Source organism: Mesoplodon densirostris, chromosome 2 (assembly GCF_025265405.1).
Source record: "Mesoplodon densirostris isolate mMesDen1 chromosome 2, mMesDen1 primary haplotype, whole genome shotgun sequence".
NCBI lineage: Eukaryota > Metazoa > Chordata > Mammalia > Artiodactyla > Ziphiidae > Mesoplodon > Mesoplodon densirostris.
The window spans coordinates 80,285,233-80,298,445 of record NC_082662.1 but is presented as its reverse complement, the minus strand read 5'-3'; the positions used below and the strand labels follow the sequence as shown (position 1 = coordinate 80,298,445).

The window sequence follows — 13,213 nt, the reverse complement described above, 5'->3', positions numbered from 1 at the left end:
TCATTTAAACCTATTCTCAATTTAAGAATAGCAATGTGTTTTGATGCTAGAGGACAAACTTATTCCTTTGACATAAAGACAGTATTTCTGTCTCCAATGTAAAGGAAAATAAAGCTACAAAATCAGCAAGCAATCAAAATTGGAATGAGAAAAATGTCAAGCAAGAAATAAAAAAGCATCCAAATTGGAAAGGAGGAAGTAAAATTGTTGTTCGAAGATTATACGATCTAAAGAAAACCCTAAAGACTGAACCAAAAAACTATTAGAACTAATGAACAAGTTCAGTAAAGTTGCAGGATGTGAAATCAACATATAAAAATCAGTTGTGTTTCTATACACAATATCTGTATTACCCAAAGCCATCTATAAATTCAATGCAGTCCCTATCAAAATTCAAATGACATTTTCCACAGGAAAAAAAAATCCTAAAAATTTGTTTGGAGCCACAAAAGACCTCGAATAGCCAAAGGAAACCTGAGAAAGAACAAAACCAAAGGCATTCACACGTCCTCATCTCAAACAGTACTACACAGTTATAGTGATTAAAACAGCATGGTACTTGCATAAAAATTGACATAGAACAGTATAGAGAGCCCAGAAATAACCACCCCCTGCATTTATAGTCAATTAATATTTGACAAGCGATCCAAGAACACTCAGTGGGGAAAGGATAGCCCCGTCAATAAATGGTGTTAGGAAAACTGGACAACCACATGCAGAAAAATGAAACTGGACCTCTCTCATAACACTAACAAAAGTTAACTCAAAACGGATTAAAGACTTAAAACATAAGACCTAATACCATAAAACTCCAAGAAGAAAACAGGAAAAAAGCTCTTTGACATTGGTCTGGGCAATGATTTTTTAGATATGACACCAAAAGCACAAGCTACAAAAGCAAAAATAAGTAAGCAGGATTACATCAAACTACTGCACAGCAAGAGACAACTAACAAAATGAAAAGGCACCCTACAGAATGGCAGAAAATGTTTGCAAACCATGTATCAGATAAGGGGTTAATATCCAAAATATATAAAGAACTCATACAACTCAATACCAAAACAAACAAACAATCTGCTTGATGAGGCCCATGTACAAATCCTTCCAGTGATTCTGATACACCCTAAAGTTTGAGAACCACTAGACTAAGGAAATTTAGTATTGACTCACTTCATGGTAGTGAGATGAGTTAGCATGGTTGTTCAGATGCAGAAATAGATTTAACAGAGGTTTGGGTGGGAGTTTAACAGGGTTGTACAAAGAAGCAAGAAAGGAGCAGGGAGCTGAGGATCACATATGTGGGAGAGTATGATGGATATGGCAATTTAAGGTGGAAAAGGAGAACAGTGAGGACTCAAGATGGTGAGGAGTATATTATTTATTAATATACTGAACTGATTAAATCACCACCCAAACTGATGACCTAAAATACTACCAGCAACTTCTACCTGTCAGGTATTCCCCACCACTATCATATTCTTCTGTCTCATCAGATAACCCCTATCTTAATTTTCGTTCAACAATTACTTGCTTAAAAAAAAAAATTATCACATTTATGTTTAGCTTGGCTTAGTTTTTAAGTTTTTAAAAATACCAGGCTATATACAGTCTTTAATTAGCTTCTTTCACACATTTTGCTCTTTTGTACTGTTCACTATAAGGGCAGTTGATTTTCATTGCCCTATAATATTTCATACTATAGTATATATTTTATACTATATTTTATTAAACCATTCTCTTCCACTGATGAGCATTTGGGTTGTTTCCAGTTTTTGCTTACAAATAATGCTAGGAAAATTCTTGTTCATGACTCTTGGTGCATATGTAAAAAGTTTCTTCAGGATACAGTACTCAAGTGGAATTGCTGGGTATCATGTTCAGCTTACAAGACAATACCAAATTGTTTTTCCAGAGTGGGTATTTCTTTATACTTCTCACAGCAATTTACATGAGATCTCATTGTTCCACTCCATCTCCACAACTTGATATGGTGTTAATTTAAAATTTTTGCCAATTGAATGTGTGCAATTGTATGTCAGTATGGTCTTGATTTTGTAGTTTCTAACTACAGTTGAGATTGGGCATGTTTACTGTCCTTGTGAAATATCTGTTCATATCTTTTGAAATTTCCCATTGTTTTCCTTATTGAGTTTCAGGAATTTTTAATTTATGTTAGCTATCATTCTTTCTCTGTTACATGTATGGAAATAAATCTACTTCCAGTTTGTGACTTGCCTTTTTACTTTATGATGTCTTTTGATAAACAGAAATTTTGAATTTTATTAGTTGAATTTATGAATTTTCCTTACATTTTAGTGCTTTCTTCTCCTACATATATTTTCAAAGTTTTAAGTCTTACTTTTGACATTTTATTTAATTCATTTGAAATTTTTATGACGGTGTGACACAGAAATTGTTTCTTTTTCCCTTTCCATATGGATAAACAATCTTCCTAGCTCTACCTACAGAACATTTTTTTCTCCACTAAACTAACATATTGCTTCTTTTATATATCAGTTTCATACATGTGTAGGACTATCCCTTGGCTCTCTTTCTCCATTTGTAGTATGTACCAATTCTACAGTAATTGCTACATTTTCATAATTCTTGATATGTGGTAGGGCAAATTCCCTCTCCTCCTCTTTGTTCTTCAGGAATTTCTTAAACTGTTCTTTACTATTATTGCCCTTTTGCTCTTCTATATAAATTTTAGAATGGGCTTGTAAAGTTCTATAAAAAATGTTGAGATTCTGACTGGAGTTGCATTAAATCTACAGAGCAATTTGAGGAGCACTTGACATCACATCATAAGATGGGATATTTCTACATTCACTTAGGTCTTCTTTAATGTCTCCCAGTGAAGAATTAGAAGCAAAACAAAACAAAACCATTCTTGCACATCTTTTGTTAAATTTATTTCTAGGTAACTTAGTTTTGTTGCTATGTAAAAGTTGTGTTTTAAAAATATTATGTATTCTAATTATTTGGTGATGGTCCACAGATATGTCACTGACTTTTGTATCTTCATCTTATAACCAGAATCTTGGATAAACTGATTGCTATCAAATTGTAGTCTTTTGAGTTTTGTAGGTTGATAATCATATCATCTGCAAATAATAACCATTTTATATCCTTTTTTAACCCTTATATCCTTTTAACCCTTATATTAAAGGAGTTCAATGTTGAAAAGAAGTAGTAATGACAGGCATCCTAGTTCTATTCCCCAATTTTAAAGAGAATGTTTCCTCATATGGGATGATGCTATTGATTTTAGTTACTTGTGTTTTTTGTTTTACTATAGATACCACTTATCAGTTTAACCAACTCTGTCCCACTCCATTAAAGCAAGAATGTGATCAGCTCTTTCTAAATCTATTACTTTTTCTCCTTTAATCCGTTACTATGGTAAATGACAATTATAGATTTCCTAATATTAAGCCATCCTTACACTACCAGGATAAGCCAAATTTGCTAATGGAAAAGTGTCTTTTGCATACATCACTGAATCTGACTTGGTAATATTTTGTTTAGTATTTTTATATCCATATTCATGAGTGAAATTTGCTAGTAACATACTCTTCTTGTATATTTTGTCATCTAGATTATACTGACTTCATAGAATGAGCTAGAAAATATAACTTTTCCCCATTATCTCAAAAACTTTCTTTGTGGTTAAAATAATTTCCTCCTTGAAATTTGGAAGGATTCACTTGTAAAGCAATCCAGATCCAGTGTTTTCTTTGTGGAAAGACTTTTATCTTCTGCTTTTATGTTTTTAATTGTTATGAGATTATTCAGTCTTTATTTCTAGGTTAGTATTCTTATCGTTTTCAAAGATTATCTCCACTATTTTAAGTTCTCAAATTTATTTGTGTTATGTTGAAGTATTTTCTTTCAATTTTAATTAATTAATTTATTTTTGCTGTGTTGGGTCTTCGTTTCTGTGCGAGGGCTTTCTCTAGTTGTGGCAAGCGGGGGCCACTCTTCATCATGGTGCGCGGGCCTCTCACTATTGTGGCCTCTCTTGTTGCGGAGCACAGGCTCCAGACGTGCACGCTCAGTAGTTGTGGCTCACGGGCCTAGTTGCTCCGCAGCATGTGGGATCCTCCCAGAGCAGGGCTCGAACCCATGTCCCCTGCATTAGCAGGCAGATTCTCAACCACTGCGCCACCAGGGAAGCCCTTGTTTCAATTTTAAAAAATCTTTCTTGCACTTGCATTTTCATTTATAATAGGTAGTATTTTTTATGCCTTCTCTCATTTCATCTTTTCAGAGCTGTGTCTACTTTGTTAGCATTTTAAAGGAACAAGGTTTTGGCTTTTGTTTCTATTATATTGACTATTTTTACTATTTACTTCATTTATTGGTGTTTTTTTTTTCTTCTATCTTCTTAAACTGAACAATTTGATCCATTTTTAACCTTCCTTTTTCTAATAAGTAGTTAGTTTATAAAGCATCCTGGAAGAACCACTTTCGCTGCATCTCAAGTTTTGGTATGTAATGCAATGTTTTTACTATTACTCAGTTATAAGTATTTAATGATTACTATTATTTCTTCATTTTCTCCATTATTGAAAGGGTAAATTTTTTTCTCAAATACTTTATATATATATACACACACATATATATGTACATATATGTAATCTTTTTGTTCTAACTAGACAGAAAATATAATTGGTATAACTATACTCTGTAATTTTCTGCCATTTGTTTTATGGCTCAATTTTTGTAAATGCTCCATATGTACTTGAAAAAACTGTGGAATCCCTTAATTGTTGGAGGCAGAAATCTATGTATGTCCACTGGACCAAGCTTACTGTTTTCTTCCAACATTTTATATCTTTGATGATTAGAAAGTCTGTTGTCCAATAATGAGTTGAACTCTTCCAACCTGATGGATATTTGCTAGTTTTTTAAAGTAGCTCTAAGAATTTTTGCTTTATGTATTTAGAGACTATTTTATTAGATACATATATGCTTGGAATTATTATATCTTTTTGGTGAACTGAATCTTTTATCATTGTGTAGGAACACTCTACTCTTAGTGACACATGTATTTCAAGATGGGTCTAAAATCAGTTTTGTTTGATATTAAATAGAGCTACCATAGCTTTAGTTGGATTGGTTTTTGCATTATACATATTTCCTCCTACTTTTACTTTCAACTTCTCTGCGTACATGTTTTAGATTTATCTTTTTGTAAACATTATAAAGTCAGATTTCCTTTTAAAAATCTATACCTTGGTTTTAACTAGTGAGTCTGCTCCATTTACATTGCTATACATTTAGATTTCTACCATGCTACCTTTGGTTTGGAATTTATACACACTATATTCTTTCAGTGAATATCCTTGACATTTTATGATTGTACATTTAACTAAAGTTAATCAATACCTTGACACCCAGCTTACCCTTACCCGACGAAGTGAGAGAGTGGCATGGACATATATACACTACCAAATGTAAACTAGATAGCTAGTGGGGAAGTAGCCGCATAGCACAGGGAGATCAGCTCGGTACTTTGTGACCACCTAGAGGGGTGGGATAGGGAGGGTGGGAGGGAGATGCAAGAGGGAGGAGATATGGGGATATATGTATATGTATAGCTGATTCACTTTGTTATACAGCAGAAACTAACACACCTTTCTAAAGCAATTATACTCCAATAAAGATGTTAAAACAAAAAAGACCTAGACACCCCAACAACACAATAGAATACTTTAGTTCTGATCTTCTCTATCTCAATTTTCTTACATCTGTTGCCCAGATTTTCTGTTGACTTAACAGAAAAAAAAGGCTTCTATGTATGGATTTGGTTTATTTAGATTTACCTAAGTGTTTACCATTTTATTTGCTCACAAGCCTTTTTTGTATCTTAGATCATCTTTGGGGATCATTTTCTTTCTTCTTGAAGCACTTCCTTTAGAGTAGGACCTTGATCATAAACCCTCCTTTAAAAAATATTTTAATTGATTTCATTCTTAAAAAAATTTTACGTCCTACACAATTTCAGGTTGACATTTTATTTTCCAGTGCTCTGAAGACAATATTCCACTGCTTCTATTGTTGCTATTGAAAAGTTAGCTGTTAGTCTTTCCTTTCTCCCTGGGTATTTTCAAAATGTTGTCTTTGTGGTCTGCAGTTTCACTACAATGATTCTATGCATAAATTTATATTTATTCTGTACAGAGAATATTGTACTTTAATAAATATTTTTCTTCTCTGGGAAATTTGCAGCCATTATGTCTTTACATATTGCTTCTCTTCCATTTATTCCAATTGTGTCTCCCTTCCATCTTCCATATCTCTTAACTTTACTTTGATATCTTCCATTTCCTTATCTCTTTATTTGATTTACTTGGGATTATTTTTCAGATGTATCTTTCAGTTCTCCAGTTCTTTTTTCACCTGTGTAATCTGCTGTAATGCTTCCACTGAGTTTCAAATTTGGTCATTTATATATTTTTTTAATTTTTGGATTTTAAAAATGTTTGTTAATTTCTTTCAAATTTCATTTTACATATTTATCCTCGTAAATTTTAGGTATATAAACTTTTTTATATAGTTATTTTAAATTTTATATCTGAGAATTCTAACATTTGCAATCTTTTGGAGGGGCTGTCTATATTTACTATTTTTATTGGCTTCATTCAAGATAACTTGCTGTCTCTCATGTATTTGGTGATCTGTGATAGTGTATTATTTGATCTTAACCTGTTGAAATCCTATATATTTCCATCCAGGAAAGCTTTCACTGAGAAAGTATTTGATTCTACTGGTAGATGGAGAGTGACTTGCAAAATAGAACTTGAGCTCCTCTAGAGAATTTTAGCACAGAACATATAAGTTCTACTGCAATTCCAAGGTGTGTTATCCTCAGAATGGTATTGCTATAGAAATCCATCCTTGGCAACTCCACTTCTTCTGGGTGTCTGCATTTCCAAAGTCAGCTCCCTGCCATTTTGGCTCTTATCTTCTCCAACTTCCTACTTCTCTGGCCTAATCTGTGGACTCAGCTTCCATCCCAACCTCTGAGTATTCTCACTTTTGTGCTTGGATATTCCCTAACTCTTAGGAGCTGAAGCCCTAGTGTGTGCAGATTCATGCTCAAGTTTGTTTGCTTACTTTGGGGTGAGGGGTGGCTGGAGACCACTCTTATCTTTAATGAGACCAGCAATGACTCAAATTATGTTTTCGTACTGGATGTCTGAGAGTTTCTACTTAGTCAAGTTACCAGAAGGAATTACGCAAGATTTTTGACACTTTGAAGTTACTTTACAAACTTACCTCTATTTATATATGTATATATTTACATACATATATTTATAAACACATATAGTTATATATGTATATACATATAAAGCTTATAGCTCAGAGAAACACTAGATCTCAAAAGATAGCTAGAAGGTAAACAAAAATTCTATATTAAAAATATGATCCATGGGTTGGCATTTGTTCTTTTGGGTTTCTCATACTCACCCTCAGTTGCTTTGGGAAGATCAGCAGCACCTGTAAAAATTTTGTTAGATTTGAATCTTTAATGCAGCTTTCACCTAGTCAACATACAATGGTGATTACATTATGACCTTAATCTGTGTCACAGAGATAGCAGGGTTCTTTTTACATTTCTGAAATATTCCATTTGTAATTTTTGAATAAGATGACTATAAAATGGCTAGTATTCTGTTTTCATTTACCTATTTTCTGAAAGGTCAGATTCTAAAATTACATAAGTTATTCTCAAACAAGAGAAAAGTACATATAGTACTAGTGCTTGCATTTTAGCATTAATGTTTACCATTCTTCATTTATGAAGACATTGGTGCGTTTTTTTTTGTCACCTTTCTATCCTTAGTGTCTAGCACACAGAAGACATCCCATAAGTAACCACTGAATGAAAGATGCTACTAAACTTACAGGAACAGAATGCAAAATTTCCCCACTGTTACCAGTGAAGTAGACAATTTGGTTTGACTCTTAATGATTTTGTCCTTCCCCAGGACAAAAAGTACCTGTAAGAAGGCTAACTAAAGTTAACTAGTCTTTGAGATCTTGAATCTAGGAAAGCTAATACATATTCTGACCAACAGGAAGTTTCCAAAAGGAAATAATACTTAAAAACAAAGTTACAAATTACAATCTAATAAACTTTAATTTGTGCATTTGTGGTAATTTATGACTGCAAAACACTTTTTCTTAAAATGACATAAAGGCACATTTAATTTGAATGCATAGTGTACCATTCTAAAATATCTTAATTTCCTTACAAAGTGCTTGAGCAGTCACTTACACATACAGTAATAACAAAATATATTTACACTCTATAGAGTTTAAAAATTTTAAATCTGACTAAAATATATATATTTTTAAAACTACAGAAAAAATTAGTGCTTTCTTCAGCTTAATTGTGTGAATATACCCTGCCCTCTAATTTTTTTAGTGATTGACTTCAATTAAAAAAAAATTCTGTACACTGTGTAGTTACAAAATGCTATGTCAGTTTTTAATGCTAAACACCTATTTTAGACATTGCTTTCTATGCATATTTGAGAACCAGAAAAGGTGAGCAGACTGTACCTCAAAAGTATTTAGTGTTTTTTTTAATGTTGTATTAACACTGTTTACATTAAAACCAGACAATTAAGCTAAGATCCTCTATTGTCCTTCACCAAGGAAGTTAACTGGCATTTTAAAAGAATTTTAAACAACATATTGCTGCTCCCTCTTCCTATAAGATTTTCCCCCAAAGGATCATGGGTAATAATCAATTTGTAAGGAAACAGAAATTATCTCTGAACAATTTTAACTGTTCTCAGAGTATAGCAAAAACATGCCAACACACCCTGGCAAGGCTGAAATATTCATAAATGTTTTAAGCTCAATTCTCTATAAATCAATGTGCTTTCATTTTTCTCATAGGATTTAAACTTGAACAACTTTTAAGACATGAGATCATAGTGATTAAATGGTTAACTCAGTATGGTTAGTTAACAACTTGCTATTCCTGAGGTATGATGGCCTTAACATGCTAAGCACAGAATCAAAGATGTTATTATTGAACTAGGGAAAAACAATAAAGTCATAGACTAGGAGGGAAAACAATTAAAACAAAACGAAAAAACCCAAAACTCCAGGCAAGTAGAAAAGTCATGGCTTGCAGAAAGACTTCCCTATCTTTATAAGAGCATTAAAAAGCCACAAATGGATCCTCTGAAGAGCTGTAAAAAAGTATTTGATCAAATTATTTTTGAGACTTTTGAGGTACAGCTTTAGTGTTATAATAATTTTTATAAAATATAGACTGTTTTATCAAAAATATTTATACATTCTGTTATAAAATATTGCTTTTGCCCTCAGTAACTGCCAATATAAAATCTGGATCCAGTGGCCTAAAATGTACAAATGCACTTAACGTAAATGCTGGAGTCTGAGGTGTCTGCTTGGCCACTGTACAAAAGTGATGAAGTGGTGAAATTAAATAATAAACCTACAACATAGAATACATTACAACTTGCACATATACATGTTCACAGCATGTATACAATGATAATCCCTATGTTTTAACAAAGATATAGTTCCCTTCTACAGTAGACACAAGAACAAGATGAATTAGGTTGATAAATGTACAATATCAAAAAAAGGAGTAATCAGTTCACTGATTTGGGAAGAAGGTATGACTGAACATACTGAGTATCTAGACTTTGGGAATGCATACAGGTAACAGTATCTTGGTTCAGGCTGATCATAAGTCCTCATTCTTAAAATTTTAAGTAAACGTAGATGTTTAGTTGTTTCTGTTTGTTTCAGCATAGTTGGTTTAATAAACATAATTGTTTGGCAAGTAGCTCTGTTGGAAAGCCATGAGGCTCTGTTACACGGTTGGTAAAGATAAGGCAATAAAAACTTTCTCCTAATAAATATAAAAAATTTATAATACAAGACATCAACTCATTCTGTTAAAGAAAAAAAGCCCCAAAATGTGCACACACTAATTTTTTTGATATTACAGTAATTTCTTTACAAAAATAAGAGCATTTGCCTTATTCAAACAGAATCATACTATGTGTGAATAGTAATAGCATCCCAAGCCCTTTTTTCCTCTTTTTGTAAAATACAGCTAAGGAAGTTAACTGATTAATTTTCCTTCCACTTAAGACAGGAGTACAGCAAAGCTAGGGACTGTAGAAGAGTGTTTTTTTTTGTTTCTTTTTTTTTTAAAAAATAAGACTATTGATCCAAAAGTATTCATTTCTGATAGATTTTCATGGCCGATGTTCATTCAGCTTAAACTCCATGAAACTGTTTCCAGTGTTCAGATTTACATTGAAAATACATTGAAAAGCCACTTTTCAAGAAGGTATTAGAATAGTATTTTTAAACACATCTTCATATGTTTAAAAAAAGCTTTTGTTGGCACAGAGAGCAAATGAAGGGTTGCTATTTTTAGGAGGTCTTCTTATGAGTCAGTCTGCTTGGTTTCACATTGTGTAGCAACTTAACACCAATCAGCAATGTAGTCAAAATCTCTGAACATTTCTTGCTCCTCTTCTGAAAGTATCCTTGGTTCTCGAGGTGGAGTCAGAATAGGTGCTTCTGAGGTAAATTCATCATCAAAATTACTAACATCTTCCCGCCCTCTAATTGTAGGTACAAACGGCGGCTTTACTTTTTTGTCCATCAGAGCACTCCAATCAATTAGCTGGATTACAAAATATAAAATGACCAGTTTAGTTTCCTACTCCTAATTGCTATAGTTTCATAAAAAATTTTAAACTTTCATACTTACTCGGAAAAATGGGTGCTTTTTTACATCCTCTGCATCTTTTTCACCAGCTCCAAGGCGCCGCTCAGGATTTCTTCTTAATAACTAACACAATATAAAGGAAGAAAGTTAATATAAAACCAGGGACTCATTGACAAGGATTCTCATAACTTGCAAAGCTTTAGATGTTTCTTTTGGTATGTGTTTGTCTAAACCATGCAACATCTATAATTGAAAAACAACTTCTAAAATTCTACTGGGAAATGTTCTTTAAAAAATTTCAGTAGTTTTATAAATCATTCATTCTTACCCTTCTCATTATTGAAATGGCTTCTGTAGATAAGAACCTTGGATACCTTACTTCATCATTTACAATACTGTCAAAAACCTCCTCTTCATCATCACCAGGAAAGGGAGACTAGAAGAAATACCCTTGAGTCAATCAAAATGAGTTTCAATACAGTAAAATCTCATCATCTATTCAAAGTTCCGAAGTACAACCAAGAACCAGATAGTGAGGAAAATAAGAAAAAGGAAAAACAAAAACAAAAAAACAGACCCACCAAAACATCAAACAAATAAGGATTACAAGAAGTCACAATAGATAGGTAACTACTAACCAGAGGATACACCATATACTCTTATTGAAATCTTCTTGTGGAAAGACAGAAGGAAATGGGTAAGGCAAATACAGTAATAAGTGTTACTACAGAGGGAAGCACAGACTTTGTAGAAATACATCAGACATGGATGTGGTTTGAATTTCACAGTCAACAGCAAATTAATGGTGGCAAAACACAATTAGAGACTGCAGGCATAATGACTGCACTAAGAAGCAACTGCCGGGACTTCCCTGGTGGTACAGTGGTTAAGAATCGCCTGCCATTGCAGGGGACATGGGTTTGAGCCCGGGTTCGAGCCCTGGTCTGGGAAGATCCCACATGCCGTGGAGCAACTAAGCCTGTGCGCCACAACTATTCAGCCTATGCTCTAGAGCCCGTGTGCCACAACTACTGAGCCTGCGCCCTAGAGCCCATGCTCCACAGCAAGAGAAGCAACCGCGGTGAGAAGCCCGCGCACTGCAACGAAGAGCAGCCCCCGCTCACCACAACTAGAGAAAGCCTGCATGCAGCAACGAAGACCCAACGCAGCCAAAAATAAATAAGTAAATAAATAAAATAAACCTATTAAAAAAAAAAGTTCAAGTATGTCAGAGCTTACAGAAACAACTATCTGGCACTCATAGAAAGTAAAGACCACTGTGGATTAGGGATAAAATATACCTTTCCATCTTTATGCTTTTCTAAATAGAGGTGAAAAATTCAGATCTGAACCCATGGTCTTAAGAAAAGAAATAAATTTGGGTATATTAAATACCCTATCCTGCAGGCAGCAAACCACAATGGTTTACAGACAGGTTAAAATCCCAGCTCCATCATATGAGAGCTGTGTGACTTTAAGCAAGCTATTAACTTCTTTGTGTCTCTATTTATGCATCTGGAGATTAACATAAGACTACTATTGAGCTCATTAAAGTTTGCTGAAAAATTAAATGAGCTAATACTTATAAAGCACATAGAATAGTGCCTAGCACATAGTAAATATTTTAATTTGCTATTTCTTTTCCTCCTTTTCCAAGTTTCCACTCCAATTTGACATATCAAAAAGTACTGTCATTGGATGAACTAAATTCATTTATTTACTTGTTTGGTATAAGTGCCACTAAATGACAATCACAGAGCAAAACTTTAGAAGTTTCTGACATTCAATAATTTAGTCATTCATCATTCAGCCACTAGTTTTTTCATGCCTAGAATGTACAAGGTTGGTCATTGGCATTAGGGAAACTGCAGAACAATGAACCAATGCAAGGTAATTTTTCTTGCATCTCAAGATCATCAAACCCATCTAAGTAATTTTCAATTACTTGTCTAAATATTTACTCTTTTTAAATTCTACCCTAATTTATCATTTCCAATAATTTATGACAAAATAGATTAGTCTCTTCTTACTGCTTTATTAATTAGATATAATTCACTGTCTTCTAAGTGGTAACAATTTCTGTATACAACTAAGTTATCCCCAGAAATTTATTTTAAGTTAATCTAAAGAAAACAGTAGGGAAAAAAATGTTAATCTTTTCAATTCTACTGTATCGCTTTTGAAGGTAACATTTATTTTTGACTAATATATAGCTGACCTTTCTTTACAGGTACAGAGTACATTCCTTTTATCAGTCTTCTTGCTTTCTATTTCTTATGAAATAATCAGTTACGTGTGATTGTGTTTAAAAATCATAAAATATAACCAGAGCAAAACTGAAGTATAAGAAACTATTTTTGAAGCATTGGTATACATTCCACAGATAATATAAAAATCTAAAAAAGATGGTGAAGGTAATATAGGATCATAGGCAATTACTGATATATAAATATTTATAAAGCTTAAGTT

General features: G+C 33.1%; 1 protein-coding gene across 5 annotated transcripts in view; it reads right to left on the bottom strand.

Annotated features, from left to right (window-relative positions):
• The window catches only part of PKN2 (protein kinase N2), a 164,159-nt gene that overhangs the window by 26,719 nt on the left and 124,227 nt on the right, over nt 1-13,213 (bottom strand). For 2 of the 5 annotated variants that reach the window (XM_060090065.1, XM_060090064.1), the window contains exons 20-22: nt 11,073-11,180; nt 10,787-10,867; nt 7,480-7,509 (exon numbers count right to left, since the gene is read on the bottom strand). In XM_060090065.1, the coding sequence (XP_059946048.1) occupies nt 7,480-7,509; nt 10,787-10,867; nt 11,073-11,180 (219 nt within the window). Of the gene's footprint in view, nt 1-7,401; nt 7,510-8,162; nt 10,700-10,786; nt 10,868-11,072; nt 11,181-13,213 lie in introns of those variants that run through there. The other 3 variants (XM_060090066.1, XM_060090062.1, XM_060090063.1) reach the window with 2 other exon arrangements.